Here is a 13,716-nt window from a genome sequence, read left to right on the forward strand (position 1 = left end):
TCAGGGACACACGTCAACAGAAGCTGTTTGCCCTGCGATCGCACCTTATGAAAGCACAGAAGGAACAGCAGCAGTGTCTCCAGCGAGTACCGGTTGCATGCTGCTGCACATCCACAGCACGTTTGGACCACTCATGGCAACAGGCAGTGCTCTCAGCTTCCTTGTAAACCTGGTGTACTGAAAATACGCCAGTAAAATACTACTTATGAAATAACTATTTGAACAAACAATTTTCTCAGCTCAGAGCTTTACCTGCAAATGTTTCTTCATGTATGAAAGGCAGGCAGTGCCATTACACCTTCTAACTCACCTCACCTAACTTAGCTTTTAGCACAGCCTTGAAATGGGCTTTTTAAAAATAAACTTTGCTTGAACAGATGCAGCCAATGAAAAGACCCTGATTTTGTATTAGACAAGCAAGCGCTGCACAACAGCCAGTTCAAGGGAGCTGGATAAAGCCTAGAATATTAAAAGTAAGACCCCGACTTGAACACAGCTGTTTCACTCACCGGTGCTTTCACTGAAATCACTCAGGATTTCTCAACATACATCAAAAAAATTATACTCTCTCCTGCTGGATGGCAGTGACAGGTGACAGTGACACCTGCACCAAGTAGAGCGGCAGCAGAGAGCGAAACTAAGCACCACCGGGGAGCTGCTGTGCCTTTTTTTCTAGGTTAAAACCCAATTCTGTGAGGAACCAGCCGAGCAGCAGGTCAACAACAACAACCATCACCTCTGACACTGCCGCCTCAGACTCGTTAATGGCGGCCGCGGGCCCGCGCCGACCAATCACCGCCCCGCTGCGGGGGCACGTGATCTCCGCCTCGGTAGCGATGGCGCCGGACACGCACACTTCCGCCTCGGTAGCAATGGCGGCCGCGTGCCTTGCGCCCCGCCCGCGCTCCTCCCCTCCGTCACGTGGCCGGCGCGGGCACAGCACCCGGAAGCAGCGGGCGGCGGCGGGCGCCCCCGCTTGGGTGCAGCGGGGCAGGAGGAGGCGAGCGGCGGCCCTGCGTCCCCGGGCCCTGCCGAGCCGGTGAGGGCTGAGCAGCGAGCGGGGAAGGCGGGGGGGGTGGGGGGTGTCACCGCTGTGGAGACAGGCCTGCCCCCTCTTCTCAGAGCCCCCGACCGGGGAGAGGGCTCGGGGGACCTGAAGGACCGGATGGGCCCAGAGGAGACCGGGGGGGTCTCTCAGGCTCCGGGACAGCATTGCCCCTGGGCGAGGCTGTGCCTGAGTTGTCGGAGAGGGTGTGAGGAGCCGTCGGGCCGGGGGAGGGGGTTTTCACGGCCCCTAAGGGGTCCTGGCCTGGAGGAGGGCTTGGGGCTCGGCCCCGCAGGGAGCCCAAAGCCCAGCCCTGGGCGTTCGTCTTCCCGGGGGGGGGGTCGGGGAAGAGGCTGCCTCAGCCTGTGCTGTGGGGCAGAAAACCAGGGCCGGGGGTGCAGGGTGGGCTTTGGCCTCCTCCTCCCTGCGAGGTTGGGGGTGGCACTGTGGCTGAGGAGGGGGGATGGAGCAGGGGCTAGGGTCGGCGGGCGGCTGCGTCAGGGACGGTGGGAACAGCACTGGGGGAGAGGAGAAGGTGCTGCTGCCAGCATCCCCGTTATCCGTAACTTCCCCATTGCCTGTGTTTGGTGGTCACGAAGCACATGTAGCCTTACGTCTCCGCTGCATCTCCTGGGGTTTGCCCGCAGCCCCCGTCAGCTGCATCTCCTGGGGTTTGCCCGCAGCCCCCGTCAGCTGCATCTCCTGGGGTTTGCCCGCAGCCCCCGTCAGCTCTCAGTGTGGGTGTTGCTGATTCAGGTCCCTTGGCCCGTGGGAGTGGGTGCTGTGTGGGCAGTGCAGGGGGGGCGGCTGTGCAGGGCCCCGGTCAGGCAGACACAGCAGTGGGGAGAGGAGTCACCGCTTGTCTGATCCACTCCGGGGATTCCTCTCTAGCAGCAGGATCAAAATCTTTCTAAATCCATAGCGAGTGGAATATGTCATTAGTGTAGTGGGGATAACTCATAGGGAGAATATTATCAAGTGCTCTGAACACATCCATAGGTGATTCGTCCTTTAGGGGAATTGTTTTTAAGGGGTTAGGGTTCTTCGTGTTCTTTGGCTTTATGAAAAATTAAACTCGGGTCTTCAGAGGCTGGATCAGGAACAGTGTCATTTCTTTGTTTGTGATTTGAGTTACCTTTGGTGGCTGATTTCCTATTTTGAGTTAATAGTTCAGCTTTTCTGTGTCCAGAAGAGCACATAATTGTTGATGACATTAATATTTGTGTGTGCAAATTCAATGCCGCATTTCTGTACCAGGGGAAACAAATTTTAGTAGTAGGACACTGACTTCAGCAAAAACTTCTATAATCAAAGAAAGGCTGTTTACTCTTGCTTTAAAAGAGAGGCAGTTCTTAGGAGTGGTGGTCACAGATGGACCTTTGCAGGAAAGGAGCTGGGGGAAATCAGCCTAGGGTCTTGGTGGCCAACGGTTTGCTTCCACAAGTGGTAGCAGGTGAACTGAGAACCTCAAAATCTAGGTTTCAGATGGACTCTTAACGCACTCTGGTGCGAGCTGAGGTATGCTGACAGGACAAAGTTCATCTGCATGATACCCTTTCCTTACTTATTCTAACAATAGATGGCTTTGTGCTCCCAAGTGATGTGTCAGCCCACAAAAATTGAGTGCACCCTCAGCAAGTTTGCCAGCAATGCCAAGCTTGAAAGGTGGGCCTCTGCAAACCTCATACCTGGGTCAGGGCAATCCCAAGCACAAATGCAGGTTGGGCAGAAAATGGATTGAGAGCAGCCCTGAGGAGAAAAACTGGGGGGTGTTGGTTGATGAGAAGCTAAACATGACCTGGCAATATGTGCTTGCAGCCCAGAAAGCCAACCATATCCTAGGCTGCATCAAAAGCAGTGTGGCCAGCCAGTCAAAGGGGGTGCTTCTCCCCTTGTTCTCTGCTCTCCTGAGACCCCACCTGCAGCCCTGTGTCCAGCTCTTGGAGCCCCCAACATAAGGACATGGACCTGCTGGAGCGAGTCCAGAGGAGGCCACGGAGATGATCAGAGGGCTGGAGCCCCTCTCCTATGCAGGCAGGCTGAGAGAGGTGGGGTTGTCCAGCCTGGAGAAGAGAAGGCTCTGGGGAGATCTTCCAGCACCTTCCAGTACTTAACGGGGCCAACAGGAAAGCTGGAGAGGGACGTTTTACGAGGGCTTGTAGTGGTAGGACAAGGGAGAATCACTTTAAACTGGAAGAGAGTAGACTTAGGTTAGGTATTAGGAAGAAATTCTTCATTGTGAGGCACAGGCTGCCCAGAGCAGCTGTGGGTGCCCCATCCCTGGCAGTGCCCAAGGCCAGGTGGGACGGGGCTGGGAGCAACCTGGGCTGGTGGAAGGTGTCCCAGCCCATGGCAGGGGGTGGAACTGGGTGGTCTTTAAGGTCCCTTCCAACCCAAACCATTCCGTGATTCTATGAAAAGTAGCTGAATGAATTAGACTGAGGTGGCAGAAAAAAGAAAGGTAATAACGGTAGGAAGAAATTGCTGACCCTTTATGGCAGCCAGAATTATTAGCAAAAAATCTTCTCCTGTGTCTCTGTGTTTGTGCAGTGCCTAGCATAGCGAGGCCCTGACCATGACTTGTGTTTCTTGGCCCTACTATAATATCGTACTCCAAAAGAACATATCATTTTAAGGCATTTGCTGTAATTTATTTATGCCATTAATTTGTCACACCCTCGTTTACTGAATAGCACTTTGAAAACTATTGATGTGTGGTTATGGAGAGGAATTAATAGTCTGCACTGCTGTTTCTTTTCTCTAATACCCAGCTGTCCCTCTTAGTCTGGTAACGAACATTTGTGCCTGCTCTGCTTTGCAGGTTCTTGGGAGTAGGTATTTTTTACCTGCTGCCAGGCTATGACAAAGAGCAGAGTAGTTGATGCAAGCACTGAAACGAAGCTACACAAAATTGAAATAATGGCCACACAGCTGAATTTCCTACCTCAGACCCTTGTTGGATATGAGAGGTGTATCATGGGCTTTGTGGAAGATGTGTGTTGTCTTGCAGTTTAGAAAGTACTTTCCCTTTTAAAGTTCATTTCTGTACTTGTAAAATGGCAAATGAAGACTGAAAGATAAGGAAATTGTAACTGTTCGTCCAGCTGGAACCCAATAAGCTAGTTAAGCCTGCACACCAGCAGCTTTCTTTCAAGGAGAAATTAATTGGGCTGACTCACAGAACATACCAAGGTCTTATTTTATGAAGAATTAAGAGACAAAACCTATTGATCTATACTTGGCAACTGTTAAGTAACAAGAGCAAAAGTTGCTTTGTTTTATTATACTCAGTGCTGTGTGTGAATGCATGCAGATAATCTCTTGAGGCACTTGGCTTTCAGGGTAAAGCTATTGAGTTTGCAAGCTTCAAAACTGTTTGATACCATCTGTTGTATAAATGGAAGCTTTAAAAAAGTTAATTCTAGAAGTTACCTAAGTGTTTATTACTAATTAATGGAGTATTATAAGACATGCAGTGTGTATGCTAGGACATTCTGACTTCAGAGTGAATTAGTGGTATTCCTGTGTGGACCCAACTCAAAATCAATTTGTTCTGTATTATTCGGTGTGCTTCAAAGATACCTTTGTTGGTAACTCCCGACAAGTCAGCTTCTGTGTGGGTAGAATTAAAACTTCAGGACTCTTCTGTAAATTAAGCTTCAGATCAGCTGATGTTCCCCGTGCACAGGGAAGATGTGATCTTGTTTGTTTCTTTCCATCTTCTAGAGATGGAAGAACATGGTCTGAATACTTAGGCAGTTGGTTCATGAAATAATGTGAGTATTGTGTGAACTGCTGAGTGAATGGGATAAATATTTATTAGATATAAATTTGGAGTGCTTTATAAATTAAGAACAAATCAAAAACATGCTTTGAGTATTAAAGCCACTTACAGCCTGCAACACAATTGTCTTACAGCTGTTACACGGGAATACTGTTACAAAAGTGTCATCATTTCATAATGAGGCTGGTACAGTAAGGCAGTCAGGTGACTGCCTCTCAGGAGAATAATTAAATGGTTTGTGATGAAAACTGAGGATAAGTAAACTTGGTGTGAGTCAGAGGTAGTACGATAACTGATAAGAGCAAACTTGCCCTGGAAATGCTTTATGTAAACACCACAGCTTTTGAATGCTGCCCACGGTAAAGCTACTGTATTGCTTTCTAACTTTGTCTCTCTTTTTCAGGCTGACCTAGACTGAATTTTTTCTAAACATCATGGGAGAGATTAAAGTCTCTCCTGACTATAACTGGTTCAGAAGCACAGTTCCTCTTAAAAAGGTACGTACAGCTGTGATGGTCTTGTGGGTAGAATGTCTCCCCTTGCTTTGTAGTGGGGAAGGCTGAGCTGTTTGGTTAATGCAGAACAGTTGTGGCTGTGCTAGTGACCTGGCTTATCTCCTGAACTGTTATCCCACATATCATATGAATGCATGAAAGCACACTCTTAATTTTCACATGCTGAGGTCACTTCTGCATGTGGTGGGGAGCTGAGGCTCACAGTTGTGAGCCATGCAGCGGTACCTGGCATCCTGATGCCAGCCACGCCTGAGGAGGAGACTTGGAGGAGGTGGCATGTGCTGGGGACCTCGTGCATGGCCTCTCATGGAGCTGCCTGTGCGCGCTGCACCACACCAAGGCGGGCAGCTGACCCAGCTGCCAGGCAGCCGTGCTGCCAGAGCCACCTCTGCCGTTCCTACCATCGTCCTCAGGTTGAAGCGGAGTATCTGAAGGCAGCTGCTCGGCAGTCAGGCTGCACACAGGCTTCCTGCGAGTGGACAGATGTCTTAACGATGGTGGGGAAAAATAAATGCTTTCTTCCACTGTGTGTCCTTTGGAAGTCTGCTTAATCACATTGTCCGACCACTTTCTCCTCACACTTGGATTTCTCCACTTCCTTTTGCTGAACCACAGGAGAGTGTTTGAGGTACGCAGTGCCCCGATGTCTGCTCCCTATATGTTGAGCGACAGAGGGCATGAAATTACTTCAACCTGTTGTAACACTTCACTTGACATTTAACATGAGGGTTTTTTTAAAAAAGTGCTTTGAATTACTGTGTTCCCAAAAAACTAAGTCTGGTGAATTCTAAAATCAGTAATTTTACTTTACACCCCAGCCCGCTGCTCCTGCAAGCGTGGTGGCTGCTCATGTGACCGCACAAGCTGAGCAGGGTCAGTGACCTGCCTAGCTTGAAGGTGTTTTATAGTTTGGTTTTGGGTTAAACTGACTTCCAGTTGGTTCAGCTCCCTAACCTGGGTGGCTGTGTGGGCTGCAGGAACACGGGATGGTGCTGGCAGCAAAGGCAAGAGCAGCATTACCTCCTTCAATAGCAAGTTGTTTGCAGTTGGGCCACTTGAAAGGGACTGTGTCCCCAAACCTAAGGAACGATGTTTATATGTGCCCAGCACTATTTCCACTGAGTGGTGTGTAACTTTCTCGAAGAAACTACCTTTATGGAAGAACTGTAGGATTTTTCATTCAGGGTTTCTCATTCATTTTTGCCAGTTTGCATCTTCTGTAAGTAAGAAAGATCCATTGCTGTTGGCTATGTCTAGGCTCTGGCTGTCCAGCTGCTCTTTGTTTCTGGCCAGTACCAGATCTGCTGGATCTGTTTGTGCCATGCTTTTGCCTTCAGGCAGTGCCTTACTGGGTCAGCAAAGCCAGGGGACAGTATTTCAGCGGAATGACGCATAGGTGCTTTTAGGCGCTGCTTTGTGGGATGCAGTACAGTAGATGAAAGGAGCTGGAGGCTTGTAACCACAGGACACGTTGCTGCTGCCTGGGAACTGTGTGACGCTGCAGCTCGCTGCCAGGGGCAGTGCCTTCAGCTGCTGCTGACTACTCAGTATTTCATAAATGGGGACGTGTAAACTGAAGCTGCTGTTGACCTGGTGACCTTCAGACTAGGGAATACCTTACCCTTTTGAGTGGTTCAGTCTACTCAAAAGTAAAATGATGCCACAGTGATGAATGTGGGGTATGAAGAAGGTAGAAAGAAACAAAGTAGCCCTGGTTTCTGGAGAGAGAAGAAAAAAAAAAAGTCCAATTTGAAGATGTAATCTCTGAAGCTGTAGTTAGGAAAACAATTGTTTGCATTATTGCCCAGAAGTATAGGCAAAGCATGTGCAGTGCTGAGGAAGGAATGACCAACCATCATTACTGCTGGTAAGCACACATCACTGCTGTCAGATCTACTTAAGGAAGTCTTTTGTTTGAAAATGGGCTGAGATGTTCCTCCTGACAGGAGCAGGAAACTCACAGCTCCATTACCCTTCCGGCTCTTCTCAGATACAGGAAGTACAGCACAGAAAATAACATTTTTAATGTGAGTCTTTAGCCTTGCCTGTGAGCCTGCATTGCGTACGCTGCTTGCTGTCTTAGATAACCCCTTCCTAAAAGTCTTCAGCAAGGGACACTCTGGCTCTGCTAGGACAGGGGAAAGTTCTGCCCGTTTTTTAGTGCAGTGCAGATTTTACCCTTTATGTAAACTGTAGGTGATAATGATCGATTGACCAGAACAAGAAAAAGGCTGGTGACCTACCAAACCAGCAGTTAGCCACACTGCTATCTGCCTACGTGGTGCTTAGCCTTGTTTGGGAGCTGGAGTTAAACTATCCAGTATGTGGCTGGGAGTCAAATAGAACAATTGTTTAAACCCATTGATTCATTGTCTGGGCTTGAGGAACATTATCTCTGAGCCTCAGCTCTCTTGACGTGAACTAACTTTGGTTTTGTGACTTCAAGGAGCATGGTTCACCTTTGGAAATACTCCTAAAGAGAAACTTTGGAGTAGCCACCAACCACCACCCTGAACGGATCCTGGATCCGACATTACTGGTGGAATAACAGCTGAGAGCGGCGAGGCCTGGAGCTCTGGAGTTGTGTGACAAGGGTTTTGGGGGGAGATGGGAGGCTTTTGTACAAGGTTTATTTTTAAATGGTTTCAGTGGTCTGGAAGCTCTGGTATGCAATTTTTTTTTTTTTGATAGATACTTTACAAAACAGCAGTATCATGTGATCGCTCACATGCCCCCAGAGCCTGAAATACTGGCTTCATTACAAGCAGATTTGTTAGTCAAGCAAATCTGATTTGTGGTACGCTATTCTTCTCTGATTCCCTGAGAAGCTTAACTGCTGTGATGAAGCAAATTGTGCTTGTATATTGCTGTTCAAAAAGCTACACAATTTTGATACAGAGGAGATGAATTCCTGCTGTGTGACGCAGGCTTTCCCCAGAGGTTTGTGCTTGTTGATCTGGTACAAGCTGCACACTTTTGCTGGGTTGTGGAGCATTGAAAGAGCACCTTAAATATATAAAACAGTTTGCTGGTTGAAAAGGCTCTGTAAAAGCAAGTCAGGCTCCAGCACTGCAGAAAGGATGACTGTTACCTAATTCCTATACTTTTACATATGCTCACTGTGGTAGGACTTCTAGCTTCTGCCCAAGGTGGGCAGTGTATGAGGAACTGCTCACTAAGGATGGCAGCTTGCATGTGGATAATGTGCTTCAGCCAGCCACACGTCCTAGGCACTACAAATGCTCCTGAGATGCTGCCAGCTGATGGAAGCGTTTTGGTTTTTTTTCCAGGTCAGCTTTGCAGTGCTGCTTGGGGAGTTGTGTGCATCTCTGTTTCTGGCAGCTGGCTTTAACTGTTTCAGATCAATAATTTGTGGTGTTAGCTGCTTAATTCACTAGGCTTGCACGTATCCAGACCTGTAACATCTTTTGTCCAGTGAATGTAAATATCCATGGTTGTTTAAAAAACTGCTCCCAGGGGCAGCCCTGTGTCTTCCAGCCTGCAGCTGCTGCTGTCCATACCTTGAACTGACCTCCTGGGTCTCTCCTGGGCCATGGCACTGTGTTTGTTATCCAGCTTATGTCAGGACACACAAAGCATTTGGTCTGACAGCGCGTGGCTGTGGTTCTGCTCCAGCTGTATCCACACAAACACTGTAACTCCAGTTAGTAGACAGCCTGAGAGAGGAAAGGTATTGTGAAGAAGAGTAAAAGATGGTCTTGTTCAAAGGGGTCTTGAGTATTATGGTGTTTGCTAGATGATAAAGTGTTGTGTAGAAGCAATCTTGGAAGGTGGCTGAAGAATCTAATTTGTCTTGTGTGTTTCTTCTCCCCCGATGCCTGTCATTTCAGATAATAGTAGACGATGATGATAGTAAAGTCTGGTCACTGTATGATGCAGGACCTAGGAGTATTCGGTGCCCGCTCATATTTCTCCCTCCTGTAAGTGGAACTGCAGATGTGTTTTTCCAGCAAATTTTGGCGCTGACTGGATGGGGCTACAGAGTTATTGCTGTGAGTATTCTCTGTCCTGTGTCAAAGTTAGTATTACTTGTGCTTGTTGCTGTCATCAGAGGTTGGATAATGAAGATGAACAACTTAGTTTTGACTAAGGGAATCCATCAAAAACTTGGTGCTAGTTGTACTGTGGAATATGTAGCGTGCAGGTCCAGGCTGAAATCTGCGGTATGTTTATGGCAGCATTTACCCAAAGCCTTTGTGTGTGGACATTATTAATTACTCAGTCTGGCTTTTTCCCTTGTGTGCCCTGAGTGCCAGTCATTCTTGCCTCCAGCTGTATCTTTATTAGCCATGAGGCAAATGTGAGTTAGTTCAGGGTTTCCGTGTTTTCCTTAGGGTTGGTGGATAACCTGGTTCTTAGCCTGCATAGCTGCAAGTGCTAAGTCACTCTGCAAAATCCTAACAGCGTGCTCTTGTCTGGCTTCTCAGCTCCTGAGCTGAACTGAGATTATTGAGCTGTACAGTATTTCTGCTAAACAGTATGGCTTTAGGAATGCTGCTGTATCTCTTGCAGCAGTTAACGATCTCTGTACCTGCCAACTCTACGTGCTACAAAATTGCTGAAAAATCCTCCCAGCCTCTCCTGCCACTGATTACAGAGTGAGGCAATGCTGTACTTTCCCCTACAAGTTTGCTTTCCAGTACTTTGAGTTGTGTATTTTTGTGCAAGCGAGGGGGAGGTGTTTGCACCCTGGGGAGTTAGGGACCTTGCTGAAGAGCTTGAGCCTCATGACACAGGAGAGGCAGGTTGCTACCGTGAAACCTTTCATGTGAGAATTGGTATGGCTTTCAAGCAGACAGCTGATGGGTACTGCTCCGAGGCTGGCTTTTTCTAACTTTGTATTATTTTAGTTGCAGTATCCAGTGTACTGGGATCACCTTGAGTTCTGTGATGGATTCAGAAAACTGTTAGACCACCTTCAGCTGGATAAAGTGAGTGCTCAGAGATGGGGAAATGGATGTATAGTTGCAATAAAAACCTGGTGTTTGAAGAGTCATTTAAAAGAAAGTGTATAAAATATGACACAAACATAGCCTATAAATAAAGGAGGCTGTGTTGCAATTTTACATTTGAAACTAGTTTATTTTTGAAGGTGAATACCCTTGAAAATTGTCATACTTGGCCTAAATTCAACTGCTATTCTAGGCCTATTAAATTGCATTGGTTAACTTCAGTTTTTCATGAGATCTCATGGAAGTTATCCTTCCTAATTTGTGTAGTACAGAATACCACAATAAAGTATCTTGGATTGGAAAGCTGTTGAAGACAAAGTGAAATGTTTGATTTTATTTTTTTTCTTAAGCTTGATGAGCACACAGAAATGTGAACTGTGATCTGGAAACACTTCCCTTTTTCAGTATTTGTCACATTTATATCATGCAAGAAATCAGAAGCTGAACAGAAGAGTGATTCTTTTAAAAAAATGGCTTATGACAACAGTGGAATTTGGATGACTGATTTTTGTAATGAAACATCGTGCTTAGAGTTCACATCTCATAAGTGTAACATGATTCTTTTTCCTTTAATTAGGTTCACCTTTTTGGAGCTTCTCTGGGAGGCTTTCTAGCTCAAAAATTTGCTGAATACACACACAAATCTCCCAGAGTTCAATCTCTGATCCTGTGTAATTCCTTTAGTGACACTTCTATCTTCAATCAGACATGGACAGCAAACAGGTGAGGGAGACTGAGACAAGCCTGCAGATTCATGGCATTAGTTTTTTTGCAGTGAAATGTCACGCTGACCTGGTTTGATGTGCATCTAACCTGTTTCCAGCCTGGGGGAGGGAGGTGCGGAGTGGAATGCTTGTGACTTTTAAAGCCATGCCGCAAGGAGAATGGAAGTTTTTTAGAGTGATGAAAGTGTTATTCACCTTGTTTAAAATACATTTTTGCAATGTAAGATTAACTGCTTCCCAGAACATTTTGAGTACCTAGCTGCCAGGTTTTCCATCTCGGTGCTCTCGAAGCTTCTTCAGGTTTTCATTTGAAGTTAAAGCACAAAGTCTGTGCAAGGAAAGGGAGTGCTTACAACAGAACATGTTAATGTTGGAGTCCTGGATGCTTGAAGATTGTTACATCTTGTTTCTGTTTCAGCTTTTGGCTGATGCCTGCTTTTATGCTGAAAAAAATTGTCCTTGGGAATTTTGCATCTGGTCCTCTAGATCCTGAAATGGCCGATGGGATTGATTTCATGGTGGACAGGGTAGGTAGCTGTGTACGCTAACGGCTGCGGTGTCAGTCTCTGTGAAAGATTTACTTAGCAGGAGGTTGTAGGTGTTTCTGCTGCTTTCTTCATTTACTTTCCCGGAAGGGAGGAGTGAGGAATAAATTTTTAGCAGGTATTGACTGTCACAGCTCCAGCAGTTTCACTGATGCTGTGATTGTCTACCTTACAGTTCTGTTTATGTAAATCCGGAGTTAAACTGAGGTGGAAGAGAAGAAGGTGCTGGGATGCATCTGTAGGTTCTGGGGGCAGGAGCAACTAATGGAACATGTTTTAAGCATTTGTCTCATGCAGAGTAATGCTAAATTGGAACTGTAATCTTCATCTGAAGTGCAGTCATGTTTTCCTTTAACTTCTCTTTGGCTGTATTGTTAATATTGCATTAACTTCCTGCAGTGAAATATGTTGCTAATCAGTGTTTCTCTCTACTGAAAGCTGGAGAGTCTAGGCCAGAGCGAGCTTGCTTCAAGGCTTACTCTCAACTGCCAGAACTCCTATGTAGAACCTCATAAAATTCGAGACATCCCTGTAACCATTATGGATGTAAGTTAATCTCCATGTAATCCTTTTTTTTTTTTTTTTTTTTTTTTTAACAGTTTCTCCCCTTGACCTGGATATCCAGATGGGGCCTAGATATTCTATTAGCAACTTGCTAACTATTTGTGGCATGTAACTTCATATTTAGATAAGCCACCTACTGACTGAGCAACACCGTGACTCTTCTGTGTTAAATTATGAATTAGATATTCTGTGCAATAACAGAGTCGTATCTTTATGTATCACAGCGTTAGCATTCTAGCTGTCAGTGCCTAACACAGAATCATGGAACGGTTTGGGTTGGAAGAGACCTCAAAGATCCTTTCATTCCAACCCCCCTGCCCTGGGCAGGGACACCATCCACTACACCAGGTTGCTTGTTTTCTGTTTCTTCAACACTGCTCCAGAGAAGCTGAGAATTGCTTCTAGGAGCAGCACGTATCCAGTCTGATTTAATAAGCAAAATCTGAGATTCAGAGCTAACTCCTGTGACTTGTTATGCAGGTATTTGACCAAAGTGCACTTTCTACTGAAGCAAAAGAAGAAATGTATAAGCTCTATCCTAATGCCAGAAGAGCTCATCTCAAAACCGGAGGCAACTTCCCCTATCTCTGCAGGAGTGCTGAGGTCAACCTATATATTCAAGTGAGTCTCTGCACTCAAACCCAATCGACCAATGCATTCAGCCAGAACAGCTGTAGGAAGCACCTTTTCTGTGCTTACTTTTATTTTTTAGCTTGCCTGAGCTCTGTTTGCTCCGGCTTGCAGATAGCTGACACAGGAGGGCAGGGCTGGGAGCAGCCACGTTCACGGAGGGCTGGCTTTGGGGGTTTGGCTGTTGCCTGTTTCCTCTGTCCTCTCTCTGAATATCTTGTACTCCAGAGCCATGATTTCATCCTCTCAAAAATTATTCTGAAAGAATGCTTCTCTTTTACCAAAACCTTGTGCTTCTGCACCTGTTTCAGTGTTATTTTCCATGTGCAACAGATCCATTTACTGCAGTTCCACGGTACCCGGTATGCAGCCATCGATCCCTCCATGGTCAGCGCAGAAGAGCTGGAAGTCCAAAAGATCCGTCTTCACACCAGCAATGAGCAAGAAGAGCAGTAGGTTTTGGGTGCCGGTGAAAATGAGGAGTTGGTTTGGTGGTCTTCCTGTGTACAATCAACTGTTCCTACTCTGCCTTTTTCCTTGTGTTAACCGATTATCACTGTGTGATTCCAACAGGATCAATAGTCAGTGAACTACCCACGGACAGTAACCTCTGGAAGTGTAACAGGATAGGTCTGTTTAATTTTTAGTCTTTGAATTCAAGGAGGCTTCGTTTGAAGATTACAGTTTTAAAAACAAAGACATTTTTGCTACCAAAGTCGTCACTGTCATGTTCTTAAGCAGAACAATATTTCTTTTTATATTTTTCACTCAGCTGTATATATTGCCACATGCAGATTGTGTACTTATAAGCTGACATATATTTTTGTTGAATATTTGGTTTAAAAGGTGTTTAAGTGACAACATTGCTGCCACTCACTTGCTTCGTATGTTGTGTTAGTTCATTTCTATTTGAAATAAAGCATTTGAATTTTTAA

The 13,716-nt window shown here is 46.2% G+C and overlaps 1 protein-coding gene across 1 annotated transcript; it reads left to right on the forward strand.

Moving 5' to 3' along the window:
* The first annotated feature begins 911 nt into the window (after positions 1-911).
* On the forward strand, positions 912-13,716 carry SPG21 (SPG21 abhydrolase domain containing, maspardin). Its single transcript, XM_040600832.1, has 9 exons — positions 912-1,039; positions 5,233-5,326; positions 9,196-9,357; positions 10,216-10,296; positions 10,895-11,040; positions 11,461-11,569; positions 12,026-12,133; positions 12,632-12,772; positions 13,115-13,716. The coding sequence occupies exons 2-9, from the start codon at positions 5,264-5,266 to the stop codon at positions 13,235-13,237; spliced, it is 933 nt and encodes a 310-aa protein (XP_040456766.1). The 5' UTR covers positions 912-1,039; positions 5,233-5,263; the 3' UTR covers positions 13,238-13,716.

This window comes from Falco naumanni, chromosome 7, assembly GCF_017639655.2.
Source record: "Falco naumanni isolate bFalNau1 chromosome 7, bFalNau1.pat, whole genome shotgun sequence".
Lineage (NCBI taxonomy): Eukaryota > Metazoa > Chordata > Aves > Falconiformes > Falconidae > Falco > Falco naumanni.